The sequence below is a fragment of the Furipterus horrens genome, unplaced genomic scaffold (assembly GCF_987537825.1).
Source record: "Furipterus horrens unplaced genomic scaffold, mFurHor1.1.pri manual_scaffold_2, whole genome shotgun sequence".
Lineage (NCBI taxonomy): Eukaryota > Metazoa > Chordata > Mammalia > Chiroptera > Furipteridae > Furipterus > Furipterus horrens.
In genome coordinates this window covers 173,600,379-173,617,571 of record NW_028327172.1, presented here as the reverse complement: position 1 = coordinate 173,617,571, position 17,193 = coordinate 173,600,379, and the positions used below count along the sequence as shown (strand labels likewise).

Genomic DNA, 17,193 nt, shown 5'->3' with positions numbered 1-17,193 from the left:
TGCCGAATCAGGGAAACACTCCATTCCTGAAATTTAGGCCTGCCTCTACTGCTGAAATACCATTCTGCTCTATCATACAGGTCCTACAAATTGAATGTACACCCTTTCACATAATTTATGGGAAACTCTGAACAAAAAATGGAATATTTTAAATTGTAAAATGAACAGGATGTAACCCAAAGAAAAAATCCCCTAACGAGAATCTGCTGAGGGACTGTTTAGGGCAGAGGATGCCAATAGGGCATGTTGAATAATAATAATAAGCAGGGTTCTTGCCTCAAAATGTCACGTAGGTGGAAGTGGCTTTCTCCTGATTCTTCCTCCCCACACTGCAGATGCAGTGAGGATTTAGCTCCCACTCCACAGCAGGCTCAAGTCTCCCCTCCCACCTGCCAGAAGCCTCCTTCACCCTGGCAAAGAGGGACAAATACTCTGGTTCTGCTTCATTCGCCAGTGTCAGTGAGTATATCAGATCATATCAGATCACAATCTGTAGCAATTTCCTCCTTGGTATTTGCATGTTACTTATCAGAGTCCTCCCTTGCAAATCCTTGAGAAGCAGCTAAAAGCAGGATATGGGTAACATGGTCACATCCAATCCTGTTATTTTTGATAGCTTTACCTCAAAGGGGGTTATAAAGACACAAGTAGCAGAGAAGATCACTGTCATTGCTTATTTCAATAGCAAATGATGATACACAACCCAGTTTTGCCAAATTTTGGGAAAGAGAAATGTCTTTTGATAGGATAGAAATAAAAGATCACTTTTATTCTATTACATGCTTGTTACACTTGCCATGTCAGCAACTGTTCATTTATTAGCCTAAATTATGAGCAGTGACTTACTAAAAGGAATATAGACAGTGACTTACTAAAAGGAATATAGAAAAGTATATGAATTCATAAGATGATTTCCCCAGAATGACCATCTTTTTTACCGAGAATTCAGCCACCAGTGTAGCGAGAAGATAACACCCTCCCAAGCTAACCACACGACACTTTAAGGCTTTTGCTCTTATTCTTTTCCGATATGCAAATGAAAACTCATTAACTTTAAAATAAATTACAAATGAACTGATTCTTCACCAACCCCAATCCCAAAAAACCCTACAGATTTTCTCCATAGCAAATTAGATGCCTATTGCTAAAGGTAGAGAAAAAAGATCACATTCCAAGAGCTCATACAGCTTCAGACGCAAATTCTCACGACACAGTCAGTACACACATATGAAAACACATTTCTAAGTAGTAAGTAACACTGAAGCTGTTAAGCTGGTTAATTACGTCATGTGCTTATAGGATGACAAACACAACTGAAAATTAGTCATTTCTCCTTATAATAATATACCAGGACTTGATGTAATAAAAATATATTTGGTTTATCCACACACTCCAAAATAAATACTCTTAGGTAATCTGCAGCCTGAACCCAGCCTTCATTTATTGACTATTTACAGTACAGTGATTCTGTATCTTAGCTGGTAATCAAAGATGGTTATATATTGATTGAGTGAGAGAAGATATAATCTCTCTTCCAGATATCACCTCTCAGAAATGTGGGCTAATTTGATTTTAAGAACTAGAATTGCATCTCCTGGTAACTATGTAGCAATCATCACCCTGAGAACAGGAACAAGGCAAAGAAAGTAGCCAGGACTTTGATTCTCCTACACAGGTGCACATAAAATTGGTTTATTAAAGACTACATTTTGAAGCCAGCCATTTTGATCCAATATTTAAATAACAAGCTGTTTAATATTAAAGCAGAAGGTACTGCCACAATGTGACAGAAGTACAGCTTTATCCATAAACCCTTCACACAATTATACATTAAATGCTATTTTTATTTAAGCAAGGCACCCCTACTTGTTCTAAAATATGGGATGTGCTACCCCACTGAAAAGCAAAGGAGGGGTCTTAGATGGTTTCCTATCTAGCGCTGGTTTAAATTCAAATGAAGCCATCAATGTCCTTACCAGTAGGGACTGTTTTGACATATCATTTCACAGTTTTGAGACTAACAGCCCTAATGTTTACCCAAAACCAAAAAAAGGGGTGGGATTAGGGGTGTGTGTTCAGACAACTTTTAAGTTGAGACTAGAACCCCCTCCTAAAGTACACAGGCACTAATGTTAAATGCCAGTAGCACGGGCTTAGAAAGATATGAAATAGCCAACTATTTGTCATTACACTCACTAACCTGTGGTATTTATTTTTTGTTTTGAATCTTGTTTTTGTTTTTAATTCCTACCCCTAAGTCATCAAGTACACCTAAAATTATAACTACTCTGCCAAACCATAAAGGTTCAAAGGTATGAAACCTTTCCTTGCTTTGGTGAGTATTTGGTTAAAATAAATCATTTTTTTATTCCATAGAAGTTTTAAATCAAGCGCCCCCAAACAAATCATTTTTAAAATGGGACAAAGATTTTAAAGGACAGTGCTGAATAAAAATATGCAGTCTTCACACTGGGTAATGTATCCTCTATGAAAACAAATTATTTAATCATAAAATAAAGACCAGATTTTTAAATCAGATCCTATCCTGGACAGTCAAAACAAAATTTAAATTTGTGGTTTATTTAATTCCAAACTGAATCTTTCCTTTTTCTTTCTAAACAGTCCACTATGAAATTTTTCTTATAAGCAATTAACCCAAAAACCCAAATCCTTTCTCAAGCAGTTGCTGCTAAAAAACTGGAACTTTATATTCCATATCCAAGATAGATGTGCAAATGAAATGCTTCTTGCTTCATCCTGAAAATAAGAGAAAGTATTGCAAATTTACTAAAAATGAGAAAGTGCTGAACATGTTCCTATACCATTTAAAATAAATTCAATAATATTTTTCTTTCCAATTTCATGTGACTACCTAACAAATCAATTAATTTGAGGTGAAGAAAATTAGTTAGGCATTAGTATTTGCAGCCTGGTATGAAGATAAAAGAGATTTTTAAAGCTGAGCACAGAATTATTTTACACAGACTTTATAAATGTAAATATTTTTAATATCATGAGATTGTGGGGTTTTAGATCCAAAAACAGGCAATGACAACCATTATAAAGAAATGCCCCATGTGCTTTCAAGAAATCATCATAGTTAAGCATCTCAAAGGAAGGTAAGGAACCATTATATGTAGGAAAATGATCACCATGAAATATATTAAAAGGTTTTATAGAGTAAAAAAAGACACCACATAACATTTGATGACAGGAAAAGACATGATGACATATTTAATAGGTTTGTCACAAGTAAGTTAACTCTATGAAATCATGAACTTCCTAGTGCAACCATTTTTATAACGACATTTTAGGAAAAGAAACAGTGGTACATTAAGTATATATATCAATGATACACCCTGATTTCAAATGTATCATTTTAACCACCTTAAAAGTATCTTAGAACTGAGGGAATGTGTTTAAAACTATATAGAAAGAAAAACAAATGTGAGCAATTTCCAGTGTATTATGATTTAGTTACTAAAGGTGAAAAATTATTTTTAGGCACACAGAATAATACATGTTAAGAAAGATGCAAAAAGATTATATATGGGGAAAATACTCAAAACCACTACACTATCATAATAAATTGTTTCCCAGGAGAATTTCATTCCTTATTTTGATACTTCAATTATCATGACAAGTTTCATCTTTATTAAAGAGAATGGTTTCCAGCATATTTTAATTTGTGTTAATAATTAATTTATAATAGCAAATAATTTCCAAATTATACCTCTTAAATTTACCTTATTATCTGGAGTCCCTGTAAGTCTTATTTTCCTTTCGGACATGAATTCAGGAACAATTCAATATACCTATGTTCTGAGAATGACAAAAAAAGATTCATTTCAAAAAGCTGAAAATGCAGAAATAATATTGTAGCCATTTTTCTCGTAGTCCAGACAGAAACTCAAACCCTTTCCCCATTCCTTTTCTTAAGTAAAATCAAAAACAAAATTAAAAAATCCGAACTACCTCTGGATAGAAATAAGCAGGGTAATCAGCAAATAAATGCTTTTCATTATATATGATATTTCATCCTTTTTACATTTAATTTAGTACAATTGATGGAGTATAATTTTCTCAAGGAAATACTCTACACAAAATCCAGACAGAAAAAGTGAAGACATTGATCAAAATGACAACGGAAGACATGGGCAGCACTTACGAACGTGGGACCGATCCTTCAGCATAGCTGCAACGGCATCTTCATGGGTATCAAAGTGCACATCAGCTTCTCCAGTGGCCTTCCCACTGGAACTGTATTCCATGGTGATTCTAACAGGCTTCAGTGGAGCAAAGAACTAAACAAAGAAAGCCAAAAGAAATATAATGGTACTAGGTCCCATTTCTAGAAGTCTAGTGGTTCTGCATTTTTCTTTCAGATTCGGATTCACACACTTTGATTAATCTGTTTTTAGGAAATTGCTTTAAGCAACAAAGTAACTACCACCTCTTCTGGCTTTTATAAGTTTCTTAGAACTCAAGGTTCATTTCAAATATCTGTTCATAGAGAACTTAAACTATGAATACAATACTATATAACAAAGAGTTCTCAATGTTTTTTTAGTATCAACAAAAACCACTTTTATTATTTCTCCCACACACTTCCATTTCTAAAGACTCTCTTCTCTGTCCGTCACATATACTTTCTTAATAATTCTTTTTGCCATTTTTCCATCATATACCTGATTACCAGTTTCTTACCAGCACTGAGTGATTATCATTCCAAAACAAAGCAACAAAATGTAGTGCTTTAATCAGACTGTGCAACCTTCATTTAGGTAAAGATCTGGTACCTATTAGGCTTTTTGAAATAATAAAGACAACTCTGAGAGCCCACTGCTAACTGAAGGCTCTAAATTTGGATCTACCTTAAATTTATGTCCTGAAGTTCACAAAGTCAAGAGCTTTGTTAATTTTATCTTTTCGTTTCATTATCTATTATAAAATAAAACTATTTTTAAAATTCCTTTTCTCAAAAATTAGGGAATTGTAATTTGAGAAGGCTACATGGTCTAATGAAAGCTCGAAGCATTTAGGAGTACTGAATTCTTGTCTAGTACATAACTGCTCTGTGGCAAATTTTCCTGGGTCTCAGTTTCCTAAACTCAAAACTGAACGTGTTGAATCAATTTAGAAAAAAACCAAACTCTCTTTTAATAAAAACCTACATCATACTATTTTGCATCTATAAAATCCTCTTACCCACTATATACAGTAGTCCCTCTCTATATCACGGTTCACTTATTGTGGCCTCACTGCATCATGGGATTCTTTAAAATATTATATTTAATTATTTATCACAGATTTTTTGCTATAGCACAGGATTTCATGGTACTGTATATGTATGTTTTTAAAGTTACATAGGTTTAAGAGACTTCCGGCCAAGACGGAGGTGTAGACAGACACGCTGCGTCTCCCTCAGCAACTAAGAAGGAATACAACTACCTCAAAACTAGAAACCAGAAGTTTCAGATAATCAAATTGCATGGAAGTCCAGCAAACAAAGATATAAAGAAGAAATACTCATCCAGACAGGTAGGAGGGGTGGAGAGGACGCGGTGTGGTGGCGGCAGAATGGCAGTAGCAGCAGGCCAGCAGAAAGAGCAGTCACACATTTTAAAGTAAGGAGGGACACCTGGGGAGTGTTCCCAGCTCCTCACCAGACCGTGCAGCTCACAGTCCCAGCACCGGGGAAAATCAAGCCTCACTGCTTTTGACTGTGCAGACCAGTGGGGGTTGGCGTGGAGGCAGAAACTGCCAGTCTCAGCAGAGTCTGCTTGTTTAAAGGGCCCCCACAGTCCTAGAACATCCACAGACCCAACCACTCTTGGGAATGACAGCCAGGGCAGCAGCTAGAGGGGCGCCAGTCCGGTGCGGAAGTGGGAGAGGTGCCTAGAAAAGGGGAGAGTGCTGGGCAGGCGGCATTGTTCCCTCTCGGACCCCTCCCCAATATACAGTGCCACAGCGTGGTGAAACAGGTCACCCTTGACTGATGAATCCCTAAAGCTCTGCCCCTTACAACGTAACAGGAGCAACAGCTCTACCTGGGACGAAGAGGCAAACAAACACAGGAGCCTGTCAGAATGAGGAGACAGAGAAGTATGGCCCAAAACGGAGAACAGATCAAGGTTCCAGTGGGAGAACTAAGCGACAAGGAGATAGCCATCCTCACAGATGAGGAGATAGACAACCTAACAGATGCAGAATTCAAAACACTGGTGATAAAGATGCTCACAGGCTTGACAGGTATGCTTGAGTATGGCAGACGCATAAGGGAAGAAGTGAAGGCTATGCTAAGTAAAACAAAGGAAAATCCACACAAAACCAATAGTGAAGAGAAGGACACCGGGATTCAAATCAATAATTTGGAACATAAGGAAGAAAAAAACAGTCAACCAGTGCAGAATGAGGAAGCAAGAATTGAAAAAAATGAGAACTTCCCAAATTTTGCAAAGGAGATGGACATAAAGGTCTGGGAAGCACGGAGGGTCCCGGGAGAGCTGGACCCAGAGGGGACCACACCAGGACGCATCATGACTGAGATGCCAGAGGTGAAAGGTAAAGGGAGAGTCCTGGGGGCAGCAAGAGAGAGGTGGAGAGTTGCCTACAGGGGGGTTGCCTATAGGAAAATCAGCTGATTTCTCAGAGGACACTTTGCAGGCAGGAAGGGACTGGCAAGCAGTATTCAATGTGATGAAAGGCAACCTGCAACCAGGATTAATTCTATCCAGCAAAGCTATCATTTGGAATGGAAGGGCAGATGAAGTGCTTCCCAGACAAGGTAAAGCTAAAGGAATTCTTCATCACCAAGCCATTATTATATGAAATGTCAAAGGGACTTAAGAAAAAGAAGATCAAAACTATGAACACTAAAATGACAACAAACTCAACTATCAACAACTGAATCTAAAAATAAAAACAAAATCCAACTAAGCAAACCAGAATAGGAACAGAATCATAGGTATGGGGATCATCTGGAGGGTTATCAGCTGGGAGAGTGGAGGGGGAGAAATGGAGATATGGTGCAGGAATTAATAAACATAATCGATTGGTTCAAAACAGTGGGATGTTAAGAATAATACAGGAAAGGGTGAAGCCAAAGAACTTATATGCAAGAGCCATGAACGTGAACTAAGGGGGGTGGGATTGTGGAGGGAAGAGGAGTACTGGGGGAAAAAACTGGAACTACTGTAACAACATAATCAATAAAATATACTTAAAAAAAATAAAAAATAAAGTTACATAGGTTTAAGAGTGCAGAATATGTTTAAGAACATTAGTGTTTATAAAAGTGTGAAAAAGGTTAATAAGGGAGTGAGAAAGGTTAATAAGGGACTGGGAACAGTTTGTAAGTGTGTGGGAAGGGTTTATAAAGCCTCAAAATACATGTAAATACTAAAATAAATGTAAGGTTCCTACTTCGTGGATTTTCACCTATCGCAGGGGAGGGGGGGTCTAGAGCATAATACCTGCGATAAGTGAGGGAATACTGTATTTCATCTTAAAATGTAATAACACCCATAGTTCTCAGGTAAAGAAAATAAAGCAAGCCTCCACTACCATGGGGATGCCATCTTCTTGTCCAAAGATAAAAGTACATAGGCCCTAATGTCCGGAAATACTGTATTTTCTTCTCTACCTTCCGGGAACTAATAGAAATTCAATTTTAGAACTTTTATTCAACCTATTGAGATTGAAATCTTACTGCCACACACATTTATAATGTCTTGGGCATTGGCTTGGAAAGGCAATCCTCTCATGTGAACACAATGTAGTGAAGGCATAGTTCCAAAATCAACAGCGTCTGGAAGCTTTTCTGACATCTCCTTAGGCAGTTCTGAGAAGTGGAACAAAAAGCACTGTCAAGAGCATAAAAGCTTCAAGAGTTATTAACAGATTACAATTAGGTATGACCTTTACATCAAAATCCTCAATTATCTCTTGAACCAGTAAGAAGGGCTTTAATTTTAAACGCCAAAATGACCTGAAATTTCTGCCACCTTACAAATGTAACCTGAACACCTGCCTCTACCTATTACCAGATTATAAAAGAACATCTTTCCGTGACAACGGAGAGGAGAAAAAAATGATTATTAATGTAAAAAATAAAGGAGAGCATAGCTTTCTGGGTTATAGGCACTATAAATGAATAAATAAATAAAGTAACGCAACAGGATAATCCCAGAGCACCAATTTTAAAAGAATTTATCAAACTTTAAAGATTCCAAATGTTGTTTTGGAGTTAGGAGTCAAAAGAATAATCTAAATACAGAGGTAAACAAAACTTACTTCAGTCAACATTACTGTTCTTTATCCATGTGTTTTCCCACCTTAGTCTAAATGTTAACATTTTACTTCCTTTTGTTGTATTTGTGCCACCCAGTTTTTCTAATATAGAATCTACAAAAATTATTAAATTTAAAAATCTTATGAAATAATTAAGTCCTGCATATATTCAAAGTGCATACTACACTCAAAGATATTAAATCTTTAACTCAATTTCCTTGTCTGATAGCCTTACAATTTCATACAACATGGTAAAAAAAAACTTCAACAAGTATCAAAAATACAACACATACCCAATAAGTCTCAATAAGAGGCAGGTCCTTACCCATTTCCTTCTCACTTTCAAAAGCTGTCATAGGTCGAACATCCTCATTTACTTCGTGTTCTTCAAAGACCACGTCTGGTTCAGTTATATACTTAGCAGTAGGAGATGCCATTTTCTTTCCCTTATGAGAACCAACATATGTTCGAACTTCATTCCTTCTGCTTGGAAATATCTCTATATATCTATGTCAAAGCAAAAGAGAACAGGCACAAATGGTGCAAAGTAACTTTATAATGAACTCATTTAAAATAAAACATGCAAATCAATAAAATATACAAATAAATAAAACATGCATATATATAAAAGCTTAATGAAACACAAGTTCCCCAAGATAATGGATGTTGGCGGGGGTTAATAAAAACAGGTATTAACCCATGAAAAAGTACTCTCAACAGAACGGATCACTGATTTAATCTCCCCCAAGATAACATACATTTTATCAGTATTTTCTACCTTGTTTGTGTCATGAGAACAACTATACTAAGGTTAATTGTGTGTATGCAAAGAATTAATCTTGGTAAGAAGGGCTTTGTATTGAAGCTTTAAAATTCAATTCTGTGAAAATTAATCATATCTGTATAAGATAATAAAAGTCACAGTATGTGAGAAGCTAAATTGCTCCAAGACTTCGCTAAGAGTCAAATGAGAATTCATGAACAAAATGTCAATTCTGATCCGCTTGGCAGCAAGTCTATTAAATCCAAGCTTCTGGATCCAGTTTCCTTTCTCAACACTGCTTTTCCAAATCAGGTCATTAAGCCTGAATTGTAAAAAGCATTTCTATTTACAGACCTATAAAGATTAAATGGGCAGCACTTCTTAATTTATTGAAGAGGTTTCTACACTGCCTTAATATCCTCACTTAAAATAACTTCGACATGTTCCCAGATACATGACAATATGAAGAGTGCTGAAAAGAATGTGCTTTGCATATACTTTTTTCACTTAAAAATGAATAAAGGCCTCTGAACTAATTCTGTCAGTAATTCTGACAAAGGCTTTGGAATGACTTTTTTCTTGTTTGTTTTTAATATTAAAGGAGTCAAGTAAAGGGCCAAAAAGCAACAAAACAGTGTCTTAAATACTGACACTTTGAGTACTCCCCCAAAACTTAAGTTAAAACACAAAAGAAACCACCCATCACCATTTGTATCCTATAGTGATGGAACATACAGTATATAGAATCATCTATAGAATATCCACATCAAACTGTTAACTTGAACCCATTCAAGAGTTTAGTCCTATCTTCCAGTTTTCAGGGAGTAATACAGGATACAAAGGAACATGTTAAATGATACCATGAGGAAGCAATAAGATACATGAGACACTGTTCAGGGCAATGGACCCCATTTCTTCAAAAGTCAACATTTAAGAAGGGGGAGGGAATAAAAAAAGAAGGGGATTTGCTCTACTTCAAAAGAACTGCAGACATAACAATCAAATATAGTGTGAACCATGTCTAGATTCTGGTGCAGAAAAAAAACAAAAACTCAACTGTAATGACATATTAGGTATAATTAAGAAAATGTGATTATGAACTGGCATTAGGTAATAAATCGTTGCTAATTTTGTTAGATATGATAATACTGCGATCACATAAGAAAATGTATTTTAAAGATGCACACTGAAATAACAGATATAGCAAATGAACACATCGATAATTTGTTAATCTAAGTGATAGGCATTTGAAAGCCCATCATACTATCCTCTTTACTTTTCTGTATTTAGATCATGCGATGTTATATTACAGTGCAGTCATCAAAATGACCCAACAATGATACTCCTGCATCATTAGTATCTGTTTTACTCACCGGTTACCAATTTCTTCCCTGTGTTTCAATAGGGCTTGGTTGGCCATTTCTGGTTCTTCAAACTGCACATAGGCTTCTCCTGTTTTTCTTCTCCCTCTGTAGTCCATCACAAAAGTAATGTCTACTATATTAAGTCCTAGGACACCCAAAAATTATCACAAATTAGTGCTGCTAACAGGAGCTTTTTTAATCCTTAAAATTAGCACATTCACATATTAATTTTTTAACTTCATTAGTAAAATTTGGGAAGTGCTCTATCAATCCCAGAACCAGATACATGTCTAATTGGAAGAAAATTATTATGTTGCCAAAAACCAGGAACCTACACATCCATAATTACAGAATATTTAGGGTCCAAGCAGTCCATGTACAACACAATTCTCTTTCTCTCTTTTTTGCCATTATACAGTATGGGAAATAAGAGATTTTAACTAGCATCACTACTAATGATGCATATTTTATAGCTACGAATTAAACTAAAATGCTATTAAATCATATAAATTGCTATGGTCTTAATATGGACACCATTATGAGAAGATAGTTTTCCTTAATAGTAAAATAAACCCATATGAAATCACTTTGAAATCTGACATCTTGATCACTGTGCTAGGTCAAAACACTTATATAATCAATAAATACTGGAAATCCAAATGAAGAGCTCTTCCCCAAAAGAACCTAATATAATATAATTGCATGCAGTTACCTAGGAAAAGGTTCATGTAAAATAAAGGAGGAGACAATGGGGGGAAAAAAAGATATGAGGCCACAAAGGTGATAAAACTAAAAAGCACCTGCAAAGAAGTCTACAATATCTTTCTCGTTGCAACTATAAGGAAGTCCTCTCAAACGAACCACACCATCATTTACCACAGGTGAAGATTTGACCTGCAGGCTCTTCATTAAGGCATCCACATCTTCATTGTTTATCTCATATACTACAAAACAAAAGCACAAAAGGTATGCCAAATTTGCAAATTTAAAAAATTCATATTTTCTGGAATAGCCAAGAATGTAAAAACTAACATTTTTCATCTCTATGTACTTCTTTGGAGAAAATAACAAATGACATTTATTGAATACAGTATTTACTATGTGCAGAAGTCACTCATTTAAATAACACAAATTGTGAGGTAAACTTGGTCAACATCTTCATTTTATAGATAAAAAAAAGAGACGATCTCTCTTTTTGTACCCTCTAAAAGGGTGTAGTCATAATATCTAACTACTTAACTACTACTAAAGATGAACTGAAACGATTGGAAAGGTAAAGTCTAATGTGATGATCTGGAAAAGCCACAAGGTGCCTTCACGTACCTTCCACATACCGCTGCCCCATGTACAGGCGGTGCTTTTCTAAGGCTTTCTGCACATCCTGCTCGGACTCCATTTCAATTAAGGCATCACCCCTTCGTTTCCCATCTCTATTTAAGAGGAAGTGTATTCCATTCTCACCGTTGCGAATTCTGCAGTCTTAAAGTATGTGAGTAAAAAGCAATTAAAACCAGAAATCAAACTTTTAACTACTGTACGAGTCACTGGAATGCAATCCTCCAACAAAACAAAGCACGAACCAAAATGCCTGCCATATTCCTTATGCAAACCCCCATCACTGAAGCTGTCCAAATGCCAATGTGGTGGTAGGTCTCTAAAACATTCCATGTGAAAATAATAAGCAAACTTTATTGCACATAAGCTTATGATCTCCTGATCATTAAATGATAATTCAAGCTAGGCTCCTTCCCAAGGCTTCTATGGTTACGTTTATACATGAGTGTCTTCTTTTGTTACAATCGTAACTAGGAAAACTAAAATATCTCCTAAAAGAATAATTTTGCTACCATAATTTAACCTTTCCCCTTTTTTATTTCTAAGGAAAGACATCCTCATACTTCACAGTTCTTACAATGGGAGCAAGTAGAAGATGTAAACGGCTTTATAAAATGCTTGATCACACAATGCTATGCACATTAAGGTAATTAATACATGTTACATTGGGTTGTTGTTGTTTTTTCACATTTAAGGTAGCATCTTCTAAAACTCTCTTAAGAGGAAAATTAACAATTAGTCAGATACAGAAATGAAAAAAACCAAGCACAGATATGTAAACCTTCCAAACATGTTACTAAGAGGAACTATGTCACTTAATACTAGGTGGTCTTGTATTCTAAATGTATGTATTACATAAAGATCTCTTAACCCATATTCCGATTTAACATATTTCCACTAACATGTTTGTCTTTTGACCTTTACATAATAAAAACTTCAGAGAAAACTGGTTTTATTACATTTTAGTCTTAGCATTAAATTTTCTGTTGCATTCAGTCTTTAAACTGGTATACATCACAAATGGTACACAGTGTCACTTGGTACACACATGGAATCAGCCAGATGAGATAATTCTCAGCCATCAAATAAAATGTTTACAGAATAGTTTAACTTTGATTTTGTGGGACTATCTTCTACTCAGGAGAAATTACATATTTTACACATACATAAAATATACCTGAAAAGAAGCTAAGCACATCTTCTACAGTGCACGACCACGGTAATCCTTGAGCTCGAATGAGATAAACATCGTCCACTTCCTCGCCTAACTTGGATGAAGCCAATTCATACTCAGGAAGAGGTGGAAGGTCTTCCAGGTAGGTAGTTTTAGACTCCTTCCAAGAGAAATAAAGAAACAAAAATATTTCTTTGACAACTTACTTAGAAAATGTTCACCTCTGTAAAAAATAAGCTTCGCAAACCTAACTCATCCTGTTTGGACTTAAATTGTACATCCTAAAGCAAGAAAAGCAGGTATATCCTAATGGTTTAGAACGACACAAATTTTATTCAGGACATGTTTTTGAAATTCATCAGTCCCAAATTACACCTAATAATAGTGCTTTTGTTAAGACAGAACAAGAGGGGTCCCCTCAATCTGCCAAATATGTGAGTGCCTCCTACTTAAAGTGTGCCAAATTAGGCCCTCGTCTCAGAAAGTTGACCATCTAGACAAAGACCAGCATACAAGATGCTTTAAGTGCTATTTGATACATTATAAGAATTCAAAACAGAGCACTAATAGAAGAATCAAGACATATAGGTATGCAGTGGACCTTGAAGGAAGGACAGACACCTGACATACAAAGGAAAGGGCATTCCAGTTTGAGAAGGGAGGAAGGAAGCAATATGAACAAAAGCCCATTGGCAATACAGAAATAATTTCATTTGGCTAAACGGTAGGGTCCAATCAGGAGCCAAGGAAGATGAGCTGGCAAAAGGAACTTGGTACCATTTAGCAGAGGGACTTGACCTGGTAGGCAAACGGGAGTTAATAACAGACATTTAGAAGTGGATAAATCAACAAGATAGCAGGATGCTTGGAAAGATTAATCTGTCAACTAGTATGTCAGACCAACTGAATAGGAATAAAATCACAAAAGGCAATAGCAGTTGAGGCAACAGAAGCCTGAGACGTATCTAAAAAACTCTATTTCACAAAACTAAGCAAATAGTGAAATAAGATTCCAACAAGACCATAACCATGACAGGGAAGACAACTCAAGTTTAAGATTTGCACTCTACTGGGCTAAGGAAAGAGAGTCCTTTGTACTCGCACTGTTTACATGAAACTCATGTCTAATTTTATGGAAAGAATGATAAATGTAAACCTCTAGCAGAGGTCTAATACATTTTTTAATAAGAATGCAACTAGCACTACAATTAACATGGGAAGACAACTAAAGCTTTAAAACAAGTGACTTGTACTCTACTGGGCTAGAGAGAGAGATACTTCACTACTTTGTATGCTCCCATCATTTTCATGAAGATGTACATTTAATTTTAAGAAGTCAATGACAAATGTAAGCACAGTGTATATAACACTAGTAGAGACTCAACAGATATCATTACAGTCAATTTCACCGCAAAAGAAAAAAAAAAAGTAAAAAGAGTAGCCAGCTCACAAGGGATTATTAGAGATAGTTCGTTTTTTAATAAAGGCAACAATCCCCGATTTCCCAGGATTCCATAAACATCACAAGCTTTTACAGAAAAGGGCAGCAGGAAGTATTGGGCCAGGATTCAAGTCAATTAGCTCAGCCACTGGCAAACAGCAGCCATGCTGATTAGCCTCCCAGTTTCCCTAAGTTCAAGGAGAAACACAAATTGAGTTAAAATAAACATGAACGCAAGGCATCAGGAGCTTAACAAAGTGTAGTGACATTTTCCAGATGTCATGTAACAAGCAGGAAAGAGAGGTTCCTTCAAGGCACAAAATAGTTGCAATCTGAGTTATAAACGCACACACTGACTTTTAAAAAGACAACACTGTAGACCCACTCTTAGGTCCCCAAATCGTGGCCTACACGTCCCCTCTCCTCGCCTCCCCTCCCCCAATATCAGTCTCCAAAACGTCCTGTCGGCGGAGACCCTTGGACCTTCTGTCAGAGGAAGTGGAGGTGCAGAGGTGACCTTCAGTAATCTGGGGGCGGCCCGCCTTCCTCAGGAACACTAGAGAGTAGCGTTGGGGACGAGCCTCCTTCCCCACGAATCCAGCCCACGCAATTGTGCGCGTGAACCTTCACATCAGCGGGCCGCGACGCGCGCCGCGGGCCGCCCAGGCCTAGTGCTCTGGATGCACGGAAACTCCCAAAGCTCCGCCGACTCGGCCTCCCAACTTCACAACCTGCAGACTGACGGCGACGGGGATGCGGGATAGGGGCGTCAACAGCCTCATAAAACCTACCATGGGCCGGCAGGAAACAAGGCCTCAACATTCACCCCCAGCCACACTTACACTGCCCCACCGACCAGACTCAGAAGAGAACAAAACAAGGAGAAAACCCGAAGCCTGGGAGAGCGTCCCTTGTTCCGGGGCCCAATGGGAGGACTGGGCAGCCCGGGATGGGGGCGGGCGTGCGGCGCGAGCCGCCGATCCCCGGTCGCGCACGCGGAGGGGCGCGGGGACGCGTGCGCGCGGCCCTCCACGGCACCCACGTACCTGGCTGTAACCCCGCGCCGGGCCCGCGGCCGCCGCCAAAGATTGCGGCAGCAGAGGGGCGCGCAGGGCCGGGTAAGAGGCAGCAGCCGCGGCGGCGGCGGAGGCGGCCGCAGGGGGAGGCCCCGCCAGTCTCCCGGTGGGCGCAGGCCCGGTCTGGAGGCCCCTCGTCTGTGAGGCGGCGGCCGCGGCGGCCCCGAGCAACAGCAGCAGCCGGCGACGGCCCGAGACGCCCGAAGGGAAAGAGCCAACGGCCGAGTAGAAGGGCAGGCAGGCGGCGCCGGTGCGCCGGCAGCTGCTGCAGTTGCAGCCGCAGCCCCGGAGCAGCGCCCCGAGCACCCAGCGCGTCCCGGCCATGGACTCCGGAGGCGGCGCGGGGCCTGTAGGCGGCTGCGGCTGCAGCGGAAGCGGAGGGGAAGTGGAATCCAGGGCCGGGGAGGGGCGCCAAGCACATGCGCCGCCGGCACCCGGGGTAGCTGCGAGTCGGCAGGAGGCGGAGGAGAGCGCGCAGCTCCGCCTGGTCTCCGCCCTCGAGGCGGGGCTGCCTGAGGCCGAGGGGGGCGGTGGGGGCCCAAGCATGATAGCCTTTCCACTAGGTGGAAACTGAGGTCCGGAGTGGGCAAGGTGAAAGACTTCCTGTTTTGGAGACAGCCCAGAGGTGGAACACCAGTCTGCAGACACCCCGTACTGCCCCCACCCCGAAATGCGTGACGTGAGGGGCAAAAAGGGCTGCTTCCAGAAGTGTGATACTCTGGTAATAAAGAGGTTGGGGTAAGTGGAGGAGGTTTAGTAGCCCCCAAACTTGAGATATGTGTGGAAGACCAACTCTCTTTTAAAATGAAGTAGCTACGTATATAAAGATTATACATGCATGTAACAAAGATAAAGATGCCCTTAATGAGTTAGTGTATCACTTGTGCAGTTTTCTTCCTCCTGTGGCCAGGAGCTGTCTCACATTAATAGGCAAAAGGGAGTTACGAGAGTAAAAAATAGAAAAAGCTAAAATTTTGAACTTTTTATTTTGGGAAATCTCAAAGCAAAGCACGATGAAGTTATAAAATTGCAGAAAATCTTGTTTTATCTATCCCCACCACCACCGTCCAAACATTTTTTCTTTGCTGAACTATTTTAAAGCAAACCCCAAAGATCACAGCAATCACCCTTTCAGTATTCATCTTAAACTGATAAGGACTTAAAAAGAAACAAACAACAAAAAACCGTGATACTCAGATTAGTTATTATGAAGTATTAAAGTTCGTTGTGTTTAAATTGTTTACCCTGGCCTACTTTTAGGGAGAGGAAAGCTCGGAATTCCCCCCTAAAACTTCCCACCAAAAAAGCAAAGAACAGGAAAACATTGGATTGACTTAGCTCTGTGGACCTGGAGTATCAAAGAGAAGGGGACTTCCTCATCTGCAAAATTTGGAAATCCTAGAGATATTTTTTTTTTCTAAATCTCCCTTTTAAGAAGGAAAATGGTTTCTCCCTTCCTTGTTTTTAAATTAATGTATAATTGACAATTTTACATTAGTTTCAGGTGATTGAACATTTATATACCTACAATGTGATCACCATGATAAAATCTGGTAACTGACACCATACAAAGTTAAAAAAGTGGACGACTTTAATTTTTACTTAGAGGAAATTGGGAGAATATAAGGGAGAAAAGAAACTAACTTTGGCACTGACTAGTGTGGCTCTGTGAATTGGGCAACCTCCCGTAGACCAAAGGGTCGCTGGTTCGATTCCTTGTCAGGTCACATGCATGGGTTACAGGCCAG

The 17,193-nt window shown here is 38.7% G+C and overlaps 1 protein-coding gene across 1 annotated transcript; it reads right to left on the bottom strand.

The window, feature by feature from the left end:
* Positions 1–1,412: 1,412 nt before the first annotated feature.
* On the bottom strand, positions 1,413–15,860 carry GRSF1 (G-rich RNA sequence binding factor 1). Its single transcript, XM_090266787.1, has 10 exons — positions 15,416–15,860; positions 12,932–13,088; positions 11,743–11,898; positions 11,220–11,363; positions 10,429–10,564; positions 8,618–8,799; positions 7,722–7,843; positions 4,169–4,304; positions 3,747–3,822; positions 1,413–2,757 (listed from the first exon to the last, which is right to left on the bottom strand). The coding sequence occupies exons 1-9, from the start codon at positions 15,767–15,769 to the stop codon at positions 3,773–3,775; spliced, it is 1,437 nt and encodes a 478-aa protein (XP_090122913.1). The 5' UTR covers positions 15,770–15,860; the 3' UTR covers positions 1,413–2,757; positions 3,747–3,772.
* Between the last annotated feature and the right edge of the window lie 1,333 nt (positions 15,861–17,193).

Excerpts from the sequence above, each read along its gene's own strand:
- GRSF1 (XM_090266787.1), bottom strand. The coding sequence starts at position 15,769 with ATGGCCGGGACGCGCTGGGTGCTCGGGGCGCTGCTCCGGGGCTGCGGC. Across the intron at positions 11,364-11,742 it reads GGGGCAGCGGTATGTGGAAG|TATATGAGATAAACAATGAA; the intron begins GTACGTGAAGGC and ends TTTGTTTTGTAG. Across the intron at positions 3,823-4,168 it reads GAAGGATCGGTCCCACGTTC|AACATAGGTATATTGAATTG; the intron begins GTAAGTGCTGCC and ends TGTCATTCTCAG.